Source organism: Astatotilapia calliptera, chromosome 17, assembly GCF_900246225.1.
Source record: "Astatotilapia calliptera chromosome 17, fAstCal1.2, whole genome shotgun sequence".
Taxonomy (NCBI): Eukaryota; Metazoa; Chordata; class Actinopteri; order Cichliformes; family Cichlidae; genus Astatotilapia; species Astatotilapia calliptera.
The window spans coordinates 7,219,815-7,244,086 of NC_039318.1; the positions used below are offsets into that span (position 1 = coordinate 7,219,815).

At 40.4% G+C, this 24,272-nt stretch overlaps 3 protein-coding genes across 11 annotated transcripts; 2 read left to right on the forward strand and 1 right to left on the reverse strand.

Moving 5' to 3' along the window:
- Positions 1-5,632: 5,632 nt before the first annotated feature.
- Positions 5,633-11,560, reverse strand: LOC113009804 (protein brambleberry-like). Of its 7 annotated transcripts, none has more exons than XM_026148363.1 (13): positions 11,486-11,560; positions 9,829-10,073; positions 9,506-9,634; positions 9,223-9,408; positions 8,908-9,130; positions 8,436-8,552; positions 8,171-8,350; positions 7,779-7,985; positions 7,551-7,692; positions 6,823-6,884; positions 6,589-6,716; positions 6,364-6,485; positions 5,633-5,948 (listed from the first exon to the last, which is right to left on the reverse strand). In XM_026148363.1, exons 2-13 carry the CDS (start codon positions 10,069-10,071, stop codon positions 5,819-5,821), a joined length of 1,869 nt encoding a protein of 622 aa, XP_026004148.1. In that variant the 5' UTR covers positions 10,072-10,073; positions 11,486-11,560; the 3' UTR covers positions 5,633-5,818. The 7 variants fall into 7 exon arrangements, with proteins under 7 accessions (XP_026004148.1, XP_026004149.1, XP_026004151.1 ...); XM_026148364.1 differs by lacking the exon at positions 11,486-11,560 and adding an exon at positions 10,227-10,248; XM_026148366.1 differs by lacking the exon at positions 11,486-11,560 and adding an exon at positions 10,176-10,233 and having other exon boundaries at positions 7,593-7,692.
- Positions 11,561-11,647: 87 nt separating this feature from the next.
- On the forward strand, positions 11,648-18,392 carry LOC113009807 (leukocyte elastase inhibitor-like). Of its 2 annotated transcripts, none has more exons than XM_026148379.1 (7): positions 11,648-11,908; positions 13,967-14,060; positions 14,141-14,205; positions 17,204-17,341; positions 17,425-17,542; positions 17,642-17,784; positions 17,951-18,392. In XM_026148379.1, the coding sequence occupies exons 2-7, from the start codon at positions 13,973-13,975 to the stop codon at positions 18,359-18,361; spliced, it is 963 nt and encodes a 320-aa protein (XP_026004164.1). In that variant the 5' UTR covers positions 11,648-11,908; positions 13,967-13,972; the 3' UTR covers positions 18,362-18,392. The 2 variants fall into 2 exon arrangements, with proteins under 2 accessions (XP_026004164.1, XP_026004165.1); XM_026148380.1 differs by lacking the exon at positions 11,648-11,908 and adding an exon at positions 12,875-13,651.
- A 1,752-nt stretch (positions 18,393-20,144) lies between these two features.
- On the forward strand, positions 20,145-23,694 carry LOC113009808 (GDP-L-fucose synthase). 2 transcript variants are annotated; one of them, XM_026148381.1, is made up of 10 exons: positions 20,145-20,575; positions 21,013-21,155; positions 21,233-21,347; positions 21,455-21,583; positions 21,663-21,736; positions 22,126-22,259; positions 22,381-22,512; positions 22,608-22,687; positions 22,901-23,000; positions 23,099-23,694. In XM_026148381.1, the coding sequence occupies exons 2-10, from the start codon at positions 21,019-21,021 to the stop codon at positions 23,152-23,154; spliced, it is 957 nt and encodes a 318-aa protein (XP_026004166.1). In that variant the 5' UTR covers positions 20,145-20,575; positions 21,013-21,018; the 3' UTR covers positions 23,155-23,694. The 2 variants fall into 2 exon arrangements, with proteins under 2 accessions (XP_026004166.1, XP_026004167.1); XM_026148382.1 differs by lacking the exon at positions 20,145-20,575 and adding an exon at positions 20,591-20,754.
- The last annotated feature ends 578 nt before the right edge of the window (positions 23,695-24,272 follow it).

The window sequence follows — 24,272 nt, forward strand, 5'->3', positions numbered from 1 at the left end:
CGGCCTTAGCGGTCTTTGCGTATGCGGCCCTGGTGGACCGTTAAGGCTGCGTACTTTAAGGCTGCAGACCCTGAATTGGGATACAGCCCTGGTTGGCGTTCTTGTCAGATATTGACAAATTACAGACTACATACCAGTTGACAGCGTGCAATAACCCGGCCGATTCATTCACCTTTACACCCTCTCTCAATCGACTCAACGGTGAGTTATTTGTTTGTTTTGTTTTGTCACAATTAATGAAAATACGGAGCCGCGGTCGCGCATTCTAAAACGCCGGTAAGCTAATGCTAGGCTAGTGACAGTAAGTGCAATTACTGGTTTGATTTATTGAATATTGTTGTTTTTGTTTATTTCACTATGGTCGAATGTTGAATTAACGTATCAAGAGTTGAGCGAGTGATTTTATTTTTGTAGTTTTGTCCGTTTTGGATGTTTTTTGTTACTTTTCTGATTAAATGTCAAAACGGCCTATGAGACTTTTGAATTGAGTTGAACTCCCTTTAGATTATTGAACTTGTTGCGCAACACCTGTGATTAAATGTGTTAATTGATTAATTTTGGATAATGTTTATTAGCTTTGATGGGACCCATGAGAATGTTTTTGTATAATAGTATTTTGAATGAAATTCATTATAAGATGACTATAATATGTTATGATTTGTTTGGTTATTGGTTTATTGATTGTTGTATAAAATATGGCATTATTTGACTTTGTTATTTATGGATTTATGGATTTTGTTTTATCATGGCAGTCGAACGCTGTTAAAATTTAATATTGAATTTTAACAGCCTGTTGGCTAAGAAGTAGTGTTGAAACCATATCCTGGGTAGGGTGAACGCAGTGGCGTGTCTAGAAAATCTTTTTTGGGGTGGCCAGGTAGGGGCACAGATTTGGAGAAGGGTGGCAGATGTAATTGGCAGATAATGTTAAACAAAAATTCTACCAACCGTTAACCATAATTCAATAATCCTATAAACCTAATAACTGGATGCGCTTTTAACTTTTATTAGAATGAGATTTTCACCACTACAGTGAAAAGTGTTTAGATACTGTGTTGATAAAGTACAAGAGATACAATCAGTGCTTTGTCAGTTTATTCAGCATTCAAGGACAAGTATTTTTACTGACATATAGTGCACATATGTTTTGGGCTAAAACATTTTTGAACATTAAACTAGAAACATTTTTAACATACAATTGGCAAATTAGCCAATGCAATGCAAAACTTATTTAAACTTATTAAAATATACTGAACTTTTAATAAGACTCTGTTACATGTTAAGAAGACAAGAAGTACAAAAACATTTGTGAACAGCAGCACTTTGAAAGAGAACATTTACTCAAGTACCTACTCTATGCTTCATTAAATATTATCAATGACTTAGAATAGGTAGATCCGCCTGTTACGGTGACGGGTGGCAAAACGTGTTACAAAGTCATCCAGGCTTAATGATCTTGCCCTTTTCCTCTCAATACTCAAAACTCCAATATTGCTAAGCCTCTCATCAGTCATATTTGTTCGTAGATGATTTTTTCTAAGCTTTAGCACTGAAAAGCTACGTTCACAAGTAGCACTGCTGACAGGTAAAGCTAAAGCTATTCGACATAAATGAAAAAGCTGATGAAACACCTCTTTGTAAGGCTCTAGGAAGGTAGTAAACCCCAAAATACTGGAGAGTTCATTCCCACACCCTGCTCTCCTTTGAACAACCTTTCTAGCTTGATACAGCTCATGTTTGAGGTCTTCAATATCACAGTCATACAGACCAGCCAAGCTTACAACTATTTCCTCTGACAAAAAGCTCTTACTCTTGGGGTTTAGTGCCTGTATACCCCGCATAATATCACAATTGGTCTTGTTGAAGCGCTTCTCCATCTCTGCATGTACATGGTTAAGAATGGGGTAAAATACTTCCCTCTTAAACTTGTCCTTGTCATCCTCCTTACACCTGTGTTGCCCGATTGGAGAATCTACAAAATAACCCTTTAGCCTGAGGCTCTCTCTCTGCATCCTTCTCTTAACTGTCTCAGAGGCAACAGTACACTGTTCTGCAATATCCATTGCGTCTTGCCACAGCTCATCAAAACAGGATTCACTTCTATATTGGTCCAAGGTGTCTTGAAGTGCATGAATTAGGTCTACAGCCTTTGCTAGATCAAGAGATGGAGACTGAAGTACATCAGAAAGCAACTTAATTTCCCCTAGAATTTTTCTAAATGTGGATAAATTGCCAATAAATGTGAGGTCAATTTGTGCCAACAGACCCCGTGCCTCCACTGATCTGTCACCTGTCACCAAATAATCCCCAAACACCTAGTTGTGCACAAGTCTGTAAATGATTCTTTAAATCAGCTGTGTTGAAGTATGGAAACATCTGAAACCAGGAGGACCAGAACTGCACATCCCTACATTGAACATGGCACAAACTTTGGTAATATTGATGTATAAAGAACAACACTGGCTGATGATGAAATGCAGTCAGCTGGCATGGCGACACTGCCAGTATTAACCTGCAACCAAATCTGCAGCTCCACACAGCAATGTTACGACTTGGATTATATCTTATAACTAATAACTCTTATGCTAGCTCCCCCCAGTAGCCTACTGAAATATTCGGCGGTTGCAATAATTCTTTAAGTGTTATTTTTTCCTTGGTATTCTAATTTCACCGAAGTTTACTAAACTCAACAAACTTAATATTACTTACCAGGACATTTATTCTCCATATTCTTTCGCTGGAAAATAGCTTTCTGTGGTATGGGCTCAAAATGTGGTCATAAATATTTTGTACTTGTAAAAAAGATTTGTATGTGTAAAAAAGATTTGTGTGTGCGTAAAAAAGATTTGTATGTGTAAAAAGAATTTGTGTGTGCGTAAAAAAGATTTGTATGTGTAAAAAAGATTTGTGTGTGCGTAAAAAAGATTTGTATGTGTAAAAAAGATTTGTATGTGTAAAAAGAATTTGTGTGTGCGTAAAAAAGATTTGTGTGTGTGTAAAAAAGATTTGTATGTGTAAAAAAGATTTGTGTGTGCGTAAAAAAGATTTGTGTGTGTAAAAAAGATTTGTGTGTGGACTTAGAAAAAAAACCCCTGCAAGTTACAAGTACGGATTTTTGACCCTATTTTTCTGATTGGTCAATGTCATGTCAATCACACATGTAACAATCCAATCAGAGAACAGATGGGTTAGGCTGTCAGAGGGGCGCTTTTTTGAACTGCAGGTCCTTGAAGGGTGATACCGTTTGAAGCTGGAGGATCGCTATATAAATATCCAATAGCAGCTAGGTCCCCTAACTTTCAGTAGCTGTTGAAAGGAAAAAGTTGTGGTATATCAGTGGTTAGAAATAACATTATTACTTTACGATTAGTTTAACACAAAGTCAGGGCTGACCCAGGACCATTGCTGTGAGTCACAGTGCGCAGCATAAAAGTCCTTTCACATCGGATGCAGGATACGCTGCTAATGCTAACTGCTAACTAAAAGCAAAGGATCCAGAATTTGTTACGCTGGCTGCTGGGCTCTGTGGGTTTTTGCAGCTGCTCTACCTGTACTAGATGCACCTGCTCCTTGTCTTTTCTATCTCTGACTTTATGTCCTCTACAAGAGTTTTTTTTTTTTTTGCTAGTTCTTCAAATGCTCAATAAAAACATGTATGCTAATTCAAACCGAAGAAAGCTTTGTGATGAAGTGTCATTTCCAAAACACTACCCACCCCCACCCCGCGGTCCGCAGTGCTGTTGAAAAGGCTGTTGAAGTCCCTGTATTAAACACGTAGACCTGTGACACAAAAATCACCAAACTTGGACGACCACAGACTGTTTTCCTTCGTGGTGATGAAGGAAAACGCTGGGTTGGCATGTAAAAGGGCATTTATTCCCTTCAAAGACCTGCAGTTCAAAAAAAGCGCCCTTCTGACAGCCAAACCCATCTGTTCTCTGATTGGATTGTTACATTTGTGATTGACATGACATTGACCAATCAGATGAAAGGAAGAAAAATAGGGTCAAAATTCATACTTGTAACTTGCAGGGGGGTTTTTTGGCTAAGTCCACACACAAATTTTTTTTTATGCACGCACAAATCTTTTTTACACATACAAATTCTTTTTACGCACACAAATCTTTATTTTTTTTAAACACATACAAATCCTGATTTACAAGTACAAAATATTTATGACCACATTTTGAGCCCATAGGAAATGGGCTGCTTCACTCTTGTAATCCAGGTGCTGGCACAACATAACATTCAGAAATCAGAATTGTTTTGACTTAGTTTGTTATTGAAGGGTTTGGGATTTGATTGATCCAGCTTATATAATTGAGCATTATGTGGGCTAGTGTTTTGTTTTTGTTTTTTTTAAACTAATCAGAGCAAAATAAATATTTTATATTTGCAATGTGTCTCAAGTGTCCTACCCTTGAAATGAAAGACATGTCACAGATTGAGATTTTTATTTCTCTATATGTTCATATGCCATAAAAACAAAACAAGGATTCAGTTCTGCTGGACAGCACTACTCATGCTTCACTTTATAACAGACACAGAACCCTGATGTATACAGAAGTGTATAGATCAGGGTTGGGGAACCTTCAGGCCTCAAGGGCCAGTGTCCTGCAGGTTTTAGATGTCCTTGATCCAACACAGCTGATTTAAATGGCTAAATTACCTCCTCAACATGTCTTGAAGTTCTCCAGAGGTAATGAACTAATATTTGATTCGGGTTTGTTGAACCAGGGTGCTATCTAAAACCTGCAGGACATCGGCCCTTGAGGAATGCAGATCCTCATACACAAACGACTGCACCTCAAAACACCAGCCTATTTAAAAACGTGAGGTTTGCAGATGGCATGGTGATCATGAGACTTGTGAAGGTTGGTGATGAGTCTGCATACCAATGAGGGGTTAAACAGCTGAACATGCTCCTTCAGGTTTCAGGGATCCAGTCTGTTGCCACCTAATACAAAATTATCAAAGAGGCCCAGAAGAGGATGGACCTCCTGCACCAGCTCAGGAGCTATTGGTCCATTTCTACTCTGCAGTAATCCAGTCTGTTTACTGCATGACCATCAGTGTATTAATCAAACCAAAGAGGACGAGAACAGACTACAGTGGACAAGTCAGGTCTGCAAGAAACGATTTGTACAAATTCAGAATTAGGAAACACTCACACCCAGGATACAACCTCTTCCAGTTCCTCCCTTTGGTAGGTGCTACAGAACAGCTTTTCACAGGCCATTGCTTACATGTTGTCTCTACTAAAACGTCCACCACAGCTTTTACTGAAACAAACCATGCAGTAAATACTCTTTGGTTATACCTATATTACACATACTCAAATTGATTGATTGATAGGTAATTTATTTCAACATGTGAACAATATACAAGTACATTTAGAAAAGAAATGAGAAAAAAAATATACTATACAAATTCACATAACTCTCTCCCTCCATCTATATATAGAACCAGTTACCCACCACTATGAATAGGCTATACATGTTCATCTGTGGCACATTGCTACTGTCTGTTTCCATGTTCTCTTAGGTACATTGAAAGCAATAAAGAGCATGGAATTAAGAAAAAACTGAGCCCAGTTCCTTGTGTGTACATGCACATACTCTGACAAAGCTAATTTTGATAAGTTTTCATTTTTATTAAACACGAAAGCTAAATAAACGTCTAAAAACATTTAAAATATCTACAGATGTAATTTTCATTCAGCAATCTTACTGCTGTCTGCAGTGCAGACAGAACTTAGTAAAAACAATATTTCATTACTGTATACAGTTTTTACAGACAACAAAGACGGCTGAGCCTGTTAAAACTGGACATACGAGGAGTGCCCCCCTTCGTGGACTCTGCAGTACTCCTGTCCTGGCACGGCTCTCTTCTTACAGACTTTTCCTCTTTTTGTGAGGCCATTGCACAGCTGACGGCCTGACACTGAGCTGAAGGCAGAAAAACAGAAAGATGCCCTTTAACAATTCATATTTCCCCTTTACTCATTATAATGAGGTTATATTGGAGGGTAATTATTAATTCCACAGTTTCAAATAATGAGGTCAGTATACATTGAAACAACTCCTATAGGCCAAAAGCTCTTGGAGACTCTTACTTCTATTTCTGTATGATTTCAGTGAAAACTGGTATCAGTAACATAGCAATGAACTGGCAGCTAGAATCCCTAACATGACATGCTCATTTCAAATGTCAGGGTTACACACACACACACACACACACACACACACACACACACACCCACACACCAAAGTACATTAAATCACAGTCCATATAAACAATTTAGCTCTTCAAACAGAAAAAAATAAATAAATAAAATATGTGCATGTAACTGGAGCTACTGACCTGTTGCTGACTAACGATGGAGTGGGTCTTGCACTTCGTGAATCATTCCCTAAATCAGACGAGTCAGTGACTGAATCAAAAACACCTTCCAGGTTACTCAGGGGTATATCGTAACAAAGAGCCTAAAACAGATTTCAATTAAACAATATTTGTCTTGCTTGCCACTAGTGATGCACTGAGAATACAGTTTTTGCATTTCTGAAAGCATTAACTCAGTTTGCTTACCGCTAAAGAAAGTGGCTTTGGTATAAACCTGGGAGTGGAGTGATTTGGTTTACCAATTACTGCCATAAGCCTCGACTCTGGCGTAAGCTTCCTCTGAGGTGGAGACACAGCTGATATGCCAAGTTCACCTGAACACAAACATGTTTGACAGCAAAACTGAGAAGCTGAATTTATAGAAAGAGCACTGCTCTTGAACAGGATTCACTGTAAAAAGGTTCAGCATGTGTTTCCCACCTGATAAAAAGCTGTCCGGATTCAATAGGTCGTCTTCCTCAATGATGTCATCTTTTTCATCTCTGAGCACAAAAGGATAGAAAATAGGTCCAATAGATGCAAAAGGAATCATTGTTAATTTGGTGTAGACAATAATACATGTTCTACTGCCTGAAGCTCTTACTGACCGTGTAGAGTTCAAAATTCATTTTTTACTCGAACAAATCATCAGTTACCAGTTTGAGCACTGACCAGTGAACTCAAGAGTTTCTGATTGAGTCGGATTAAATCATTAGCTAAGTTTAACATCTACAACATTGTTCTCATTTAATAAATTACTGTCTCTATATCAGGGGTCCCCAATCCCAGTCCATGAGGGCCGGTGTCCCTGCAGGTTTTAGATGTGTCCTTGATCCATCACAGCTGATTTAAATGGATAAATTACCTTCTCAACATGTCTTGAAGTTCTTGGTAATGAACTAATCATGTGATTCAGGTGTGTTGACCCAGGGTGAGATCTAAAACCTGCAGGGACACCAGCCCTCGTGGATTGGGATTGGGGACCCCTGCTCTATATTATAATTGATAGCTGCAACCAGTGTCCATCAGCAAGCAGACGTCACCCCTCTTCCATGTCCAGTTTCAAAACACCAAGATGGTGATGGCCTTAACATTCAGTGAAGTCCGTTAAATTGAACATTTTCAAAGACCAATACGCAAGTTGCAGTTCTAGTGTGCAACATACTCACTTCTGTGGTGTAGATGATGATGGATAAGAGTTGCAAGGCTGCTTCTGCGGTTCCACAATGGTGCACGAGCTGAGTAGCAGTGGACTGGTCAGCTTTTTCGTGATCTTGAAGCATGCCCACAGCTGATTCACAAACCAGTGACCTGCAGAAACAAAATTCACACTGTGACAAATGCTTCAGAAAACTGCAGCTAATGTATTTTCCTCATAAGTGACTTTATGTTTATACCCAGAGACAGAGTGAGCAGCAGCAGGCTGAGGCTGGTGAGATCCAGCGCTGGCTGCTGGTTGACTTCAGCAACTGCATTCAGAGGCACAGTTAGCAGCAGCATGGCTCGAGAGAAACCAGGACAGTGCAGGAATGTCAGCAGGACTGCACACAGTACAAAGTAGCCTGTGTGTGTGATGCACGTCCATATAGCTGTCAGACTTAAACCTGTTCAAGCAAAAAGCACAAGAAAAAGAATTCTTAAGTCATACAGAAACCTTTTTTTTTTAGTCAAAGAGAATGTAAAGAATTAATTTCTAAATATGTCCTGCTGACAGTCAATTATCCAACTTCTCTGTAGCAGGAAAAGACCCTATAAAAAGGGAGTGTGCCCTATGGCTGCCGTGTCTCACCTGCCCATCCGAGGTAGCCCTGGATCATGTGAAGCCTGTCCTCTATGCGGCTCTGCATCTTATCGAGGTAGTGCAGCATGCCTCCCAGGGTGCTGTTCATGCGCTCCAACTTGTTCATCAGGTCAGTGTAGTACTGGGAGGTCTGATCCTGATACTGCAGAAACTCTATCATACTGTGGTCTACTCAGCCACATACAAAAAGATATGTAAGCACATTGCTTGGGGGGGATAGTTTTATAAACTACAAATGATTTCAGCCATTTACCAATTTTCTGATAGATGTCCTGAGCTTGGTGTCTTACATCTGCCAGGTCCTTGACAATCGCCTTGTAGCTGTCCTGCACCTCAGAGCCCTGGATTTGAAGATGCTCGCTCACATTCTCTAAAATAAAAAATAATAAGGTGGACAGAAAGAATAAAATCCATGCTACATGATGTGGCATCAGGTGTGTTTACAGAGTTTTCTTAAAGAGAATTGCAGTTCAATATTTTATCTTATTTAAAAGGGGAAAGTTAAAACTTCCAGAAGTCATTCAGCACATCGAACTGTATCAGGTCATTTTCGAGTACTTTGACAAACAGTTTCTTTTATCCATGGTCAGTAGTAAACCCATTTACAAACTGCTGCAATTTGACTGTTAGCACATGAAAAGAGCCTTTATGTCGGATTTGCAGTCGCGCCCAAAGTCAATTTTAACAGAATAGAATAAAAATACAGAAAAATGTAAAATTCTCACCCATTCTTTGTGTAATTCCCTGAATGAGCTGAGCTACCAACTCCTGTCCAGAGGCGATGAGAGCTTTTTCCTGACCCAGACGCTCCAGGTTGTCCCTCAGTGAACTCGTCATCTGCTCCTGGCCCTCGTGGAGCTTCCCCTGTTGAGCCTGCAGAACACTGTGGCCTTCAAGCAGCTTGTCCAGTGATGCTGTAGTCAGTTCTTTCAACTCTACCTGGCCCTCCTGTTTGAAAATGATCCATGAATCCAAGAAACCACTGATTTGCAAAATAAAAATTATTTTATTTTATTTTATTTTTTTAAACCCAGCCTTACCTTCAGGTCCTTCATTGCATCTAGCTGGCTGGTGGCTGTGGAGATGAGTGCATTGACTGTGTGCTCTGCTCTGCGCCGGAAAAGCTGCTGTCGAGTTGCATAACAAACGGAGCGCGCTCGGTTGCTCACTATGTGGTAAGCATTCCATGTATCTGAATCCATGTCTGCTGTGCACTCTTTGATGGTCTAACACATAAAATTGAGATTAGCACACAACATTATATATTTTTTCATTATATTTTTAAAGCCATTTCTGACAAGTACTACAAGATCGTATTTTTACCATCTCCTCTGTGCATAGGTACGTCTGGCGCCCCTCAATCTCTGCCTGGCAGTTAAACAGTTCCACTCCGAGCTTTGCGAGCTTTTCTTCTGAGAGGCTGTCACAGCTCGACTTTAGCCGAGCGATCACCTACAGGAGGAGACAAACCAGAGAAACATGATTCCTCTGTTTAAACAATGTATTGAAAACTGTGCCATGAGAATTTTATATGAAAGACACTTAATAACACTGTTGCCCAGCCTTCTCCAAACTCAAACCTAATATTGTTCAAAAACATTTTATTTGTCCGTTGGATTAAATACACATTTTCAAGGCCCACATACCCTGTAATGACAGCTGTCCAATGGGCTGAGCTCCATCTGCTTTGCCTCAGCTAAAAACTTCTCATCTGCAGTTGCCATCTCAAACTGAGCATCTTTGGCAAGATGTGCTGGAGCCACTGCAGCTGGTTGAAGAGGCGCTGCTGCTCGAGGTGCCTCTGTCAGCCTCAGCCACTCAAACAGCCCGTTGACCGCGAGACACTGACAGGCCAGCAGGAGGTGCAGGTAGTGGATGAGGTGACCCATGTCTGGATCAGAACATGACAAGATGCACATGCAAATCATCAAACATGGGAAATACATTTCTCATAATCCCTGCAACCACACTACACTGTGCTCACTGCCCACACCATGGAGCCTGACTGGCATTTGCCAGAGAATACCAGAATTAGCAGGCCCACCACTGATGTTCTCTGCTGCACAACATTGCCTGGCCTCATGTAGCGAGAGTATGACGGTAGTTCCTGGAGGAGGACAGAGTTGATATTACTGACTGGCCCCCCATGCTTTCCTTACCTTAATCCAGTAGAACACCTGTAGAACATTATGTTTCAACTAATTGAACACCAGCAGGTTGCATCTTAGACTGTCCGGATCTGGGAGGAGATTCCCTCAGGATACCATCACCATGCCCGGACCTTGTCAGGCATGCTTACAAGCACATTGGGCAGGGGGCAGGCAGGGGTCCATACAAATTACTAAGTACCATTATGACTAGCTGCAATTAAAATTTCCACAAAGTGAACTAGCCTGCTGCATCATTTTTTTACTTTGATTTTCAATATGTCTTTGAATTCAGCCCTCTGTAAGGTGATCATTTTCATATCAGTGTAGATATGCAGCATGATTTTTTTTTAACCCTCAGATCTGATGTGTTGCTTTAATTTTCTTTTTTGTTGTTGAGCCGTGTACAAAAAGCAACAGAGCAAATCAGCCAACGCATCGAAACTATTGACCAGTGGAGAGAAGAACTAAAAATGTTTAACCAACTTAAATCCTGTGGATGTTAGGTGGTCGTATCGTAACACCCCTTGATAACGTGCCTAAACCACAGGGCAAAACCTGCTCAGGGACAGCTTTAGCAAAGAGCCCAAGGCAATGACCCGAGCACCAAACTGCCCAGAGCTCATTCCACTCAGGCATTTATGGAAATGTCCGGACTGGTCAGAGCTGTTCTGGTGGTGAGACCGTCAGCTACAAAACATTAGCCAGGTGGTTTCAACATTGTTGATGATCTGTGCATATTTAAACGAATATTGTGACGATGTTTAGCATTTAGCATTCTGTATATGACTATAAAGTGTTTCTGCTGCATTGGATGCATTAGACAATGTGGAAATAACAACTACCATTTATTTCTCTGATTGAATGAAGATCCTACCGAGGCTTGCCCAGGCATGCCCACTGCTGCAGCGCTCTGCTGAATACTTGCAGTAACATCATTTAATTAACAAATAATCACTTTTGCATGACTTAAACGGGACGGAAACGAAGCTAATTAGCTTACTGTAAAATGTTAAGTTGTTTTCCCCGATTTTAAAATACTGCAGTCATTAAAAAATAACAAAAAATTAGCTATCATATTTTGCGAAATGTATGAACAGTTAAAATAAAAACGCCCTATTAAATGCATAAAATAGAATAATTTGTAAACAAATACCTGTTGTTCAAGGAGGTCCTTGACAAGGTAAAACACTCGCCCCCGTCCCCCTCACACAGCTGATTCAAATGACAGACACTAACTTTCTTCAACCCGTTTAAATCTTCTCGTCACGACGAGGCCACAACCAATGGAATGGCAGACGTTCTTTAAAAAGGTGCGTTTCATTTATTTCACGGTTGAAACGTCCTGGACACGGCGGGAAAAAAACCGGTATGCGCGGAATGTTTCGCAGAGGATGCTGAGCGGCGCCGCCCACCTGGAACAGCAGCGACAGTGAAGTAAAAACCAAACGAACCAACAGTGGAGCTAGAGTCAGCTGGTTGGCTCTGTGTATGCTCTGGGTGCATCCACGGTTTAAATTTAACTTCTGTTTGCGGTTGCCAAAACGCCGGATATCAGCAAATCTGAAACACAAATCAGGTGAATAAATGTCCTACCGCCAGCGTTACCCGGTTTTGTTCACGCTATCGTGTTTGTGTCACTGTGTTACTTTATAGTTGTCCAGTCAAAAAGATTGGACATTTGATCACGCCCCATTGTCTTTTTTTTATTTATTTATTTATTTTTTTTATGTTCCATTGTCCAGTTATGCTTTTACTGCATTGGCCATGTGTCTGGGCTTTTGACCTGTTGAAAAATGATGCCGTTGCCAGTCAGGTTTTTTGATAGTATTGCATGGTGGATCAAAATCTGATGGTATTATGGCAGTTTTGGCAAGATCAAAAACGCCACTGGCTGAAATGCAGCCCTAAACCATGACAGAACCTCCACATGTTTTACCGATAGCTGTAGACACTAACTCTTGTACCTCTTTCCTGACCTCCTCTGGACATCATTTGAACCAAAAATTTCACATTTAGATTCATCAGTTCATAAGACCCGAGCGTCTGATTTTCAACCTAGTTCTTGTTTAATTTGCATACCTCAGCCTCCTGATTTCCCTTCCTTAACAATGGCAAACCGTCTTCCACAGAGACAATTTCTGATGAAACCGAAGAGCCCAAAGCATCACACATGCAGGGTGGAAGCAAAAGATAAAGTATTGATGGGTGACTCAAGATGTTTGCACATTACTGTAGATTCAAATATTAAAGTGTCAAATTTAAAATGGGAAGAAAAAGATTTACAAAAAATCAAAAACAGATGCACTCCAATATTGAACTTGTATGTTTGTTATGAAAAAATCAGACTACAACTAAATTTGCAAGAAAACACACCCTTTCTCTGGCTCCATAATTAAACTTAAAATGGCCCAAATATGCCATAATAGTCAGTAGATCATGCTACATGATGTCATAGTCTGCTTGTTTTTTAATACATCTGGATTACAGTATACACTGATATTAGGTGTAGCTCACTTTTTTAAATTTAAATACAGTATACCTGTCTGGCAATCAGTTCTATATTCATTAAGACTGTAATGTCAGAGTGACTCTCTCAGTTACTGAAATAAGGTGTTTCTAATATTCTGTCAGGTAAGTAACGGTCTCGAATCATTTTCCAAACAAAACATAGGAAAAGCTTTCAGTATCAACATAGTCAAATTTACATTTTTACATATTGGACAAAAATACACTGCTTCCTATTAAAGTGTTTCCATTACAAGGGTAATTCAGATTCCTGAATTAGTAGGTATGATGTTGTGTAGAAACATGTACAACACTAATAACAACACTATAATATCGATCAACAAAAACGCAACAATTTTAATTCTATATTAATCCAGGTGTACCCCAACAAACACTTAAATTATTGTCTCTGCAACATGTGTCCAAACACCACTGTTATTTTTTCCACTGCATCTTTAGTGGGGTTTATTCATATTTTCATGTGCGTTTCTATTGACTGTCTTTGTTTAATTGGGAGACTGGCAGTTGAGTGTGAGTCACGTGTTTCTACGTTCAGTCAAACCAACAATATTCAGTTGCTCATTGACCACATACAGTGATACAGGCTGCAGTCCAAACACGAGAGAAATCGGATGTGCACACTGACTGGTTTCTGTACTTAAGCCTTTTTTTGTCCTGCAAACCCAGAACTGGGTAAAGGATGCCGTTTCATAATGACCTATGACAGGGAAACCAGGCTGTGGCAGCATTTTACTGGAGGAGGGAGGGGAATCTGATTACTGACCACCTGTCAACTAGGATTTATCATATATGTGTGAGTTTGTTTTGTTTTTTTGCTTTAACCTGATTTCTCATAGTAATCGGGTTTCTCATATGCATGGACACAAAGATCTGAACACAAATTGATTGTCTTTGGAGTGGTGACGTTTTTAGTGTTGATTCTTGTCTGGATTCATTCCCTGAGTTTATTTATTTTTGGTCTGTAAAATGTACACAGTTTAATATCTTCAAACAACAACGTGTGAAACCCTTGTTACAGTGGAAAATGCGTCATCATGGTGATTTTTAATCACTGGCATCATGTTATCTCGATGTTCCTGCTGTAACCTGCTGCCTGCTTTGGTTTCAGATCAAAATGGACCCTGAGATGGACTCTCAGCTTAAGATTGGCTTTATCGGTGCAGGGAACATGGCGTTTGGCATCGCCAAAGGCATCTTATCCGGTGAGTGTAGAGAGAACTGAAGAAGTGAGGAGGACTGGAATGAAGGACACATTAGTATTTAATAAATGTTCTCTTTGTAGGAAATGTCCTTCCTGCAAACGTCAAAGTTAGTGCACCATCCTCAAGGAATCTGGGACGCTTTCAGGTATTGTGGAGGTTTTTTTCCATCTTGTTTATTGTTCTATCATTTAAGTTCTCAGTGTGAATCATTTTGCATTGAAGTAAGCAGTTATGGTGAAGATCAGTTTACAGTTCAGTCTAAAACTAGTGAAGCAGCCAGTTATTTTTAAGCAGCGTAAGTATTTGTAACATTTTTACCTTTTCGTAGACATGGTCCCTATTCTGGGAATCAGGTTTACTAACAACTGAATTTTTTAACTCTGAGATGAGGAAAATTCTGGCTTTTCTGTTCCAGAAAGACGGTTAACTTAAACTTTGAGTCAGTCAATCGGTAAACTCTGTGAACTTAACCTGCTCTGAGTTTCTTTCTCTTCCCTCTTGCTGCACCTAAAATGACTGACTGACATCCACGTTCATTTCTTCATTCATAAAGTCACCATCAGAGGACATACTGGAGTAAATGAAACTGCAAAAGTTTGTTTTAAAAATGCTAAAATCCCAGTTAGATGATGTGGGGTTTTTTGTAATTAACATGAGCACTTTTACGATCATTCATTCGTCTATATTTAGGGATGGAAATGGCGATTACATCATTGATCTATGACCTGGTCAGAATATAAAATCTGTGCTCCCCATCTTTCTAATGCTAATACTTTGTATAATAATGCAGGTGTCAGGCTGTCAGTTAGGTTCCTGTACTGCTAACATTTACTGTAGCAATCTGTTTCAATCAAACATATATAAAACTGATCAATGATCAATCATTTGTCCTTATTAAAAAAAAAATGTCTGCCACAGCTGGGATGTTGGGGATGATGTGACTGTGAACCTGACATGACTTTAAGGCAAAACTGCAGACAGTCTGTTTTCTAAGCAGTTCATGTTAAAATGTGGTCACAGGTTGAAATTCAGTCATTAAATGATGCCTCCATGTTTTGAAAGGTACAATGTCTGAAATTCAGAATCTGAACTCGATGTATTTTCTACTGAAAATCACCTTAAATGGTCTCATTGGGTCAGCCTGAACCAGATCCACATAAAGGTTTCTTGTCAAAGGTTATTTTAAGGATCATTAAAGCGCGTCCTGACCAGAGTCCATTTATCAGTCTCAGTGTTAATGAAGTCAGAGATCATTTTTTAAGTCAGTTCCTAGATTACGGCCATCGTCTTTCGGCTTGCATCAATAGATCAGTGCATCAAAGTTTAGTTTAGATTTTAAAAAACAAGGAAGCGTTGGATTTCTCAAGCCCGGTGTGAAACCACTGGGTTTTATGAAGGGGTATTACAATTTTTCACAAGCCCCAAATGTTTGTTTTTTTTCTTTTCAGTTGTCACTAAAGCTGACATGGGAGGTCTTCTGGCTGTCACAGCTAATCATAAGTGTGGAAAGCTGACAAACAGAAAGTAAGTCAGGATCTTAGCAACACTGTGACCAATAGAAATAAAACCTTATTTGCATCTGGCACTACAGGGCACCGCATAAACAATACTGCATTTTCTCTTAACCTATTGTTTACTGTCACTTAAGTTAACTTTCTCTCTTCTAGCATCAGCTCAGCCCTGGCATGGCTACCTGGAGCTAAACGAGACCTGCAGCTCAGATCGCCAGGTCAGCTCACTGTCACTTGTTCCCTGCACCAGCTGTCAGTTGATCGGCGAGCATGATTGTGCAACTTCAAGCCCTCGTTACAGTTTAAAACAGCAGTGGCCTGTTGGTTTTTCTATACAGAAAATATTTTATTGGTGATTTGTCTTACATATATTATATATGAAGGTATAAGGAGGTATACAGGATGGAGACGAGCTGAACCATCATGAGAAGGCCCTCTGCACGGATGTACACCGGCAATAAGGACAGGTGTGATCAGAATCCACAGTGCTCGACAAAGCTGGACTGAAGACAGCACAGAGTCACTATCATGCCACAAGAACAACTCGAGCACCAGATCCATGCGGGTCAATCCACCAGCAAGCCCCAGTGCAGCTGTAGATCCCCAGAGAATCCGCCAGCAGAGCATGATGTGCAAGATGCTAGCGCACGGCTTGGAACATAACAGGCCGCATAGTGACAGTACATCTTGCCGATAAACCTGTCCTAGTTGAAAAGGGAGATCGTCAGGTGGATGGAATGACGAGCTAGATCCTGTGGACTCAGATACAGAGAAAAATGGGGTTTAACTACCGGACATAGTGTGGCAGACAAACAGGAGAGGGCCGTGTGATCGTGTATCGGTTGAAGACAGCATTATATTTATGAAAAGACACGAGAAGTTGGTAGAATACAGGGCTCAGAGAAAGCTCGAGATATGTGGAGGTGAAGGTAACGTGTCCGTGTAATCGAGCACAGGTGCGGGATCCGATACGTATGGCTCACATGATCCCGGATAACATCGGAGATCTCGTCAGAAGAGCGCAGTCCTGGAACACTATATACTGCGCAGACTCAGCTCCAGCCTAGAGACCGAGCTAAGATAAACGCCGCAGGCGTGCTGGTGTTTTTAATATTTATATTATATATAATATATATAATAATATATATATATAATATATATTATATATATATATATATATATATATATATATATATAATAAATTTTTTGCTACAAGCGTGCTGGCTGGCTGAATAGTAAACTAACTAATAAACTAATAATTCTTGTCCTCGGTAGATTTATAAATAAATAAATTTTGGGGTTTCATTTAACATCTTTGAAAAGCTTAATTTTCTATGTATCCAAAACACTGAACCCCAAGATGTTTCCAGTGGGACATCAGAAATTTGTGTCTACCATATGAGGATGGAATGTGTTATATAAATGGCATGAAAGTCCATAAAACGCACAAGCAGTATAGTTACTGAGAGCATGATGTTCAGTGAGACTGACAGTATGTTAAAGGTTATTATTAAACCTGATGCTGAAAGAATAAAGTTGTCCAGTTTCTACCTTTGGACCATAAATTGTTACATTAGGGTCGCTCAGGCTCAGTGTCACATCCTTTCAGTCTTTGTCTTCAATGCCACACAGGCCCTCTCATTCAGCTCAGGTGAAGGCGTCCATGCAGACTGCCAGAAACTGAACGCTGACATCAACTCACCGTCTGCATCCTACATCCTGAAACTAGCCAACCGTCTTTATGGAGAAAACACTGCCCACTTCCTCCCAGTGAGTGTCCACATCAATGATTCTCTTCATAAAGTTCTTCATTACAAAGACTGGATTAATAAACAGATGTCTGCTCTCTGCAGGACTTCCTTGAAGCCACACAGAAGTACTACCAGGCAGACCTGAAGACTGTGGACTTCATCGGAGCTCCAGAGGCGTGCAGAGCAGAGATCAACAGCTGGGTCGAGCAGCAGACAGAAAGTGAGAATGTGCATCTTCCACAGCCTGAACAGCAGGGAATCATTTTAGCATCCTCTGTGAATTATAATGAAATATTGTTGTTTCTGTATTTCCTTTCAGATAAGATAAAAGACCTTCTGAAGCCAGGAACAGTAAACGCAGATACCAGACTGGCTCTGGTCAATGCTGTCTACTTCAAGGGCAACTGGAAGAACCCGTTTAAAGAGCCAAACACCAAAGAGATGCCCTTTAAAATCAAACAGGTAGAAATTTAACTGAAGGTTACAAATTCTGGACACAAAGTCTGAATACAGGAAACTGTAAAATGTTTAATTTTGATCATTTAACAGACTGCTTCTGATTTCATGTATAAAATGAATTTAAATATGAGCAAAAGAAATATGACAAAATGTATTAACTGTGTTCCAGCTGGAGAAGGAGCTAACACAGGAGAGGCTGAATGAATGGACCGACAGGAAAAACATGGAAGTTGATTTAGAAGTTCTTGTTGACCTGCCAAAGTTCAAGCTGGAGGAAGACTACGAGCTGAATGAACCTCTGACTAAACTGGGTATGAAGGACGTGTTCTGTGCAGGAAGCGCTGACCTGTCTGGCATGAACGGTGAAGGGGGGCTCTTCCTGTCTACGGTGGCCCACAAGGTCTTTGTGGAGGTGAACGAGGAGGGCACACAGGCCGCTGCAGCCACAGGTGTTGTGTCCAGGAATCTTAGTTCTGGATGGACCAGATACTTCACAGCAGATCACCCCTTCCTCTTCTTCATCAGACACAACGAGACCAAATCCGTCCTGTTCTTTGGCAGATTCTCATCTCCTCAGTAGACAGAAGCAGCAGAGGAAGATGATGTTGCAATTCAAATAAATACATCTATGAAATAAAGTAAATGGAGTTTTGTGTTGTGATGTTTTGCTATTTATAAAACTGTATTTTTCTCTGGAACATTTTATTACTTAATCAGACACACGTGTCTCTTTTATTAAAAACAAAATGTTCTTTTACAAAATAGATGGTACTTGTATAAAATCACAAGTTCCACCAGCTTTAGAGAACATAGATACTGTGTCCTCCAGACTAAAGAGGAAACTCCAACTTATTATCAAGAGTCTGCAGCTCTGATGGTATGATGGTGCATCTATGAACTGGCAGTATGCTCTGGAAGGGCCCCAGCAATACTGAAAGGTATATATAGGGGTTAGAGCAACACATTTTTCAGGGAAGCCCTTGTTTGTTACAGTATACTAAACTGTAGCTATTACAACAGCAATGAAAAGTGAGCAGCTAGAATCCAAGATCGGATAAAAATCTAGTAGCTGCTCTCATCACTGTAGATGTGTCCGTCATAATAACGTTACAGACTATGCTAGGCTTTGGCCCACATCAGTCTAAAATTGTATGTAGCCACGAATAACGTGTTTTGGAAACTAACTGCACAACAGGCAGCACTGTTAGTTATCTCAGAGTAGCATTTCTAATTTTGATTGAAACTGTCAGAGAAAACGGCGGCTTTGAGCAAGCCAGGATATTAGTTTACAGAGGCTGTTAAAATTATATGTCTAACATAGAAATGTTGGTGACACAATAATTTCATCCTAATGGCACTGACATATTCATAGGGTTAATTTTTGAGACAAAATGTCATGAGGTAGTCATGATTTTGCAAATATCCACCTTGTAGTGCAGTTTGCACAAAAATGCACTCACCCTACAAACAGTTGTTGTGTGGGACACCAGTAGCCCATGTCTGTTGCTGTAACATTAGTTCATGTTTAGAATAGAAAATCTCAGCTCACTGATTTGATCGGGGCAATAGTGCGCCTAAACTGTTGCATAATTTTGCTGAGAGATCTTTTACTTTGTGGTAATCTTAGATGAGTAGTTTTATGGGTAGTCATTCAGTGTTCCCTTAGTGCCAAAATATAACAGATGTTGGTGTACTATAACTGAAGTAATGATGTTAAGTCCTTAAAGTCATATTCTTTTATTGTCATGACTGTATTTGAAGCTATTTTTATTTTTGTATGATACCTGATTTATATGGAATATGACTGAAGTAAACTAAAGCCTAAAATACTTAGTCAGTCATTTGTTTAATATTAATTTAACATTATAGAATTCACATATAAAACTATGAATTGTGATTTTAAATGGTTTAAAAGCATGTAGAATAGCATATGCAGGCAAGTATATTTCTCCTCTTTTTATTAAGAAGCAAAAACAAAAAGGGAAAAAAAAAGAAACAGGGCAGAGTTCGGTGGTTGAATCATCCGTCCCCACCAATGCCAAAACCAAATCTACGCCCTTGGTCTAGATGCTGGTGGTTTTGAAGATGACGACTTCGGCTTTGAATAAAGCTCCCACTGAGATGTCCAAGGTGAAGATGGTAAGGAGGTGGGTTTCACAAGAGTGCAACACGGAGGCTGATTTGCTCGAAAAAGGCAGGCAAGAAGATGACTGGTCTACAGTAACGTCAGTATTGAGATTGACAGTGTGGGAAAGCGGTAGTTGTGTAAAGAAGAGAAAAGTAGCTGAAGAGACAGAATGCATACACCTGGAAGAGATAAAAGTGAACCAGCAAGAAGCCTCTAGGGTCGCTGGAGGGAAGGATGGTGAATGGACAGCCTACGGAAAAGAATCTCCGTCCAGAAGGTGGCGGTAATGTACCTGAAGTGGTTTGCCAACCGTCATAAAAAGATAGAAGAAGAAGATGCAGCAGCTCAGATGGAGAGAAGACAACTGACCTAAAACCTGAGTAACGTAAAAATGAAACTAGATGTTATTGGTATACTGCAAAAGGACTCTAGAAGTAAACGCTATCAGACCTTACTTCAGTTTTTAAAAGAGAATAAATGGCTTAGGGGGAATTGAGGGTTTTTTTTTTTTCTTTTGAGCGACGTTCCAGTCACATTCCACACCAGTTGGTGGCGGTAATGCACCATTCAGTTCTTTGACAACCGCCAATTAAATTTAGAAGAAGAAGGAAGAGGCGACGAAGAGAAGAAACCGGCTTCTCTGTTCTGTTCTCAGCTTTCAAACAGGTAAAAGAGGTTTTTTTTTTTAATGCTAGCTTATTTGTTTAACTCTGAGTTAACGAGGATTTCTAGCACTGATATCTCGCGTTTAGGAAGAAAAGTAAACTTGCGAGGTAATCAGTTTTTTACTTTGTCGAGTTCCAAGGAACGATGACGGCGATTACCGCCACCTAACAGCTAATAAGGTTAGCTTGTCTGAATGGTCGTGTGCGGTGTACGTGGCACATATGCAACTATATATGTACAAAATCTGCTCGTTTTGTACGGGTCAGATCACCTCAGATAAAAATCAGGAAGCATCTAACAAATAGCAAACGTTACTGCATGAAAACACAGATAAACCTGTTAGCTTTAGAAAGTTTGACGATGTTTATAGCTTGTATCTAAATCAGAGTTTCCCTGTGATTAGTCCTGTGCTGAATTGTTCATGTTCCACTACCTAGATAAACATGAGCGATCCCATGAGGGTGTTGGTGACAGGTGCATCCGGGTTGGTGGGCAGGGCCATACAGCATGTGGTGAAAGAAGGAGGAGCCAAGGAGGGGGAGGAATGGATATTCCTGTCCTCCAAAGATGCCAACCTCATGTGAGAGTTGCTCCGCTTCAAGATAAAATGCTGTCACATGTTTTGATACTATTAACCTGCTGGTGGCCTCTCCTCAGGAATATGGACCAGACCCGGGCAGTGTTTGAGAAACACCGGCCTACGCACGTCATCCACCTGGCTGCTATGGTTGGAGGGCTTTTCAAGAACATGAAATATAACCTGGACTTCTGGGTATGAGGAACCTGTTCATCTAATTAACTCATTTAATAGAAATGCTATGATCGTAGACTATCTAGATTCATGTTTTTGATGCTCATCCTGTTTTATTTACTTTCCAGAGGAACAACATTTACATCAATGACAATGTGCTGCAGGCAGCGCATGAAGCGGGCGTGGTCAAGGTTGTTTCCTGCTTGTCCACCTGCATCTTTCCTGATAAGACGACCTATCCTATTGACGAGACCATGGTGAATATACCTCCCTGCTCTTTCTGTGCATCAGCACATTTGGAAAAGAGCAGCTCACATGCGCTTCTCTTTACTACAGATCCACAACGGTCCACCTCATGAGTCCAACTTTGGCTACGCCTATGCAAAGAGGATGATTGATGTCCACAACAGGTACGTTATGTCTTCTATGTGTCATTTCTATCCTCTACCGCATTGTGCTTTCTCTCAGCTCTCAAATCCCTCCCTGGCAGACTGGTTTAGAACAGTTCTAATTATTTTCAAGAAGTCCAGCAAGGAAGCTGTTGTCTTAAAAGATCAACAAATGCAGGGTGTTTCAAAGGGGTAAAACAATCACGATCTTGCGGCTGACCAACATAATCCCAACAGTTTTTAGTTATACTTCTGTTTAGCATGTGTATAGTTTCACAGGACATATTAGTGTTTGAGAATTCTCCAATACTGTTATGTGTCACCCTCGCATAATGCCTCTGCCTATTTTTCAGGAAATGCATTTAAAACTTTCAGCCTCATGACATTTTTTTCCTGTGTGTGCTTCACAGAGCGTATTTACAGCAGCATGGGCGTTGCTATACAGCTGTGATTCCCACTAATGTGTTTGGTCCTCATGACAACTTTAGCATCGAAGATGGTCATGTGCTACCAGGTCTTATACATAAAGCATACATTGCTCAAAGTAAGTTGTGGATTTTTAAGTCCCTAACCCCATTGTCATTCCAGCATTTCTCTTTAAGCATTTACAAGTTTTTGGTGGTGTAAATGGACATGTGACTTCATCTACATGTTGTACTGTTCAGAGGGGGGGAAACCCTTGGTGGTCTGGGGCTCTGGCACACCTAGAAGACAGTTCATCTACTCTTTGGACCTGGCTCGTCTTTTCCTCTGGGTCCTGAGGGAGTATCCAGAAGTTGAGCCAATCATTCTCTCTGGTGAGTCCTCATAGACTCTATGACTCTTTGACTATTCAATGATGATGGCAGTTTAAGGATAAGTGTTCTTATAATGCTACATCTGTTGCTTCCAGTTGGTGAGGAAGATGAAGTGTCCATCAAAGAAGCAGCAGAAGCTGTTGTTGATGCATTGGGCTTTAAAGGAGAAGTCGTGGTATCCTTTCAGTAATGCAAGTTATTTGTTTTTGACAGTGGATTTGGAAGATTAACGTTAAATTCAGTTCAGTTTTATTTATATAGCGCTAAATCACAACAGCAGTCGCCTCAAAGCGCTTTATGTTGTAAAGTAAAGACTGTAGACTACTATAGAGAAAACCCCAACATTGCTTCTTGTTGTCTCATTGTTTCCTTTACCCGTGACATTCAGTTTGACACCAGTAAAGCAGATGGACAGTTCAAAAAGACGGCCAGCAATGCAAAGCTGTGCCGGTATCTGCCAGACTTCACTTTCACCCCCTTCAACCAAGGTGCGGCTGATGTAAAGCTTGACATTTAGATGCTAACAGTGTAGAAATTTCAAAAGACTCCATCAGTTACTGACTTGCCTGGTTCTTTTCACTTGCAGCTTTAAAGGAAACCTGTGATTGGTTTGTTGCCAACTATGACACAGCCAGGAAGTGAGAAGACTGCCAAAAAAATCGGTGCTAATTCTTGTTTCATCTGCTGTTGTGTTGGTAAAGAGTCTGGTGGTGGAGAGAGAGCTCGTGGAAAACAAAGTGCTTCACAGCACAAACACAAGGCAGTTGGTGTTGAGTCTTACTGTTGTTGCCCTCTTTCTGCAGCACCATACTGTTTTGTGCTGAATGTTGGGTGCAGGACCTGGGACCCCTTTTCGGTACATGGACTCTATTTAGCTGGATTCAATCTTGGATGATTTGTCAGAATACCAGTTTGAAAAGTATTGGACTGAAATGATGCCACCGAGCCATGGTGGCATTATTCTTGTGTCAGGAACTGGTTAGAATCCTTGTCTGTGTATAAAAGGTGGGTGTAGCTGCAGGGTCTAAATTGTGAGCTAATGCAGAAGTGCCTTAAACCTGTATTCTTTTTAATGGCCAGCAGGGGGTGACTCCTGCAATTGTAAAAAGCAGTCCAGTCATGTAGAAATCTTTGCTCATCCACAATCTGTGACCTCAGTAAACACTTTCCTTATGAGCTTGAGCTCTGTAGCTAGATTGAAGTGTTAGTGATTATAAAGAGACGTTAAATGACAAGTCTGTACCTTACCTCGTCACATCTGGTTTCAAAACACCAAATTGATGATTGCAAAAATCGCAACAGCTTCACTAAGCAAAGGGTAAAATCACAGTAGTGAAGTCCATCTATTGTATACTGGCTATGGTTGTGATTGTGGACTCAGTGTTAGAGAAGCATTTTTAAGAGACCACTGCAAATCATGATCATTTAGAGGTGCCCCTCAGTCAATAGGAAATAATACACACATGAAAGTTGCTACCAGTCTGTAGTAGGAGACAAAAATAATTTCCTTTCACGGCTCAACACAGCTATAAAATAAAATTAAGAAATTGTACTGCAAGGCCTTAAAGTCATCACTGCTGAATCCGTCCAGCTGCTGTGAGGAAGAGCGTTCTTCTTCTACGCCAGGGGTGCCCAATCCCGGTCCTCGAGAGCTACCGTCCTGCAGCTTTTAGATGCATCCTTGTTCCCACACACCTGAATCAAATGAATGGCTTGTTATCAGGCCTTTGCCAAACATGATGGCATGCTGAAGAGATCAA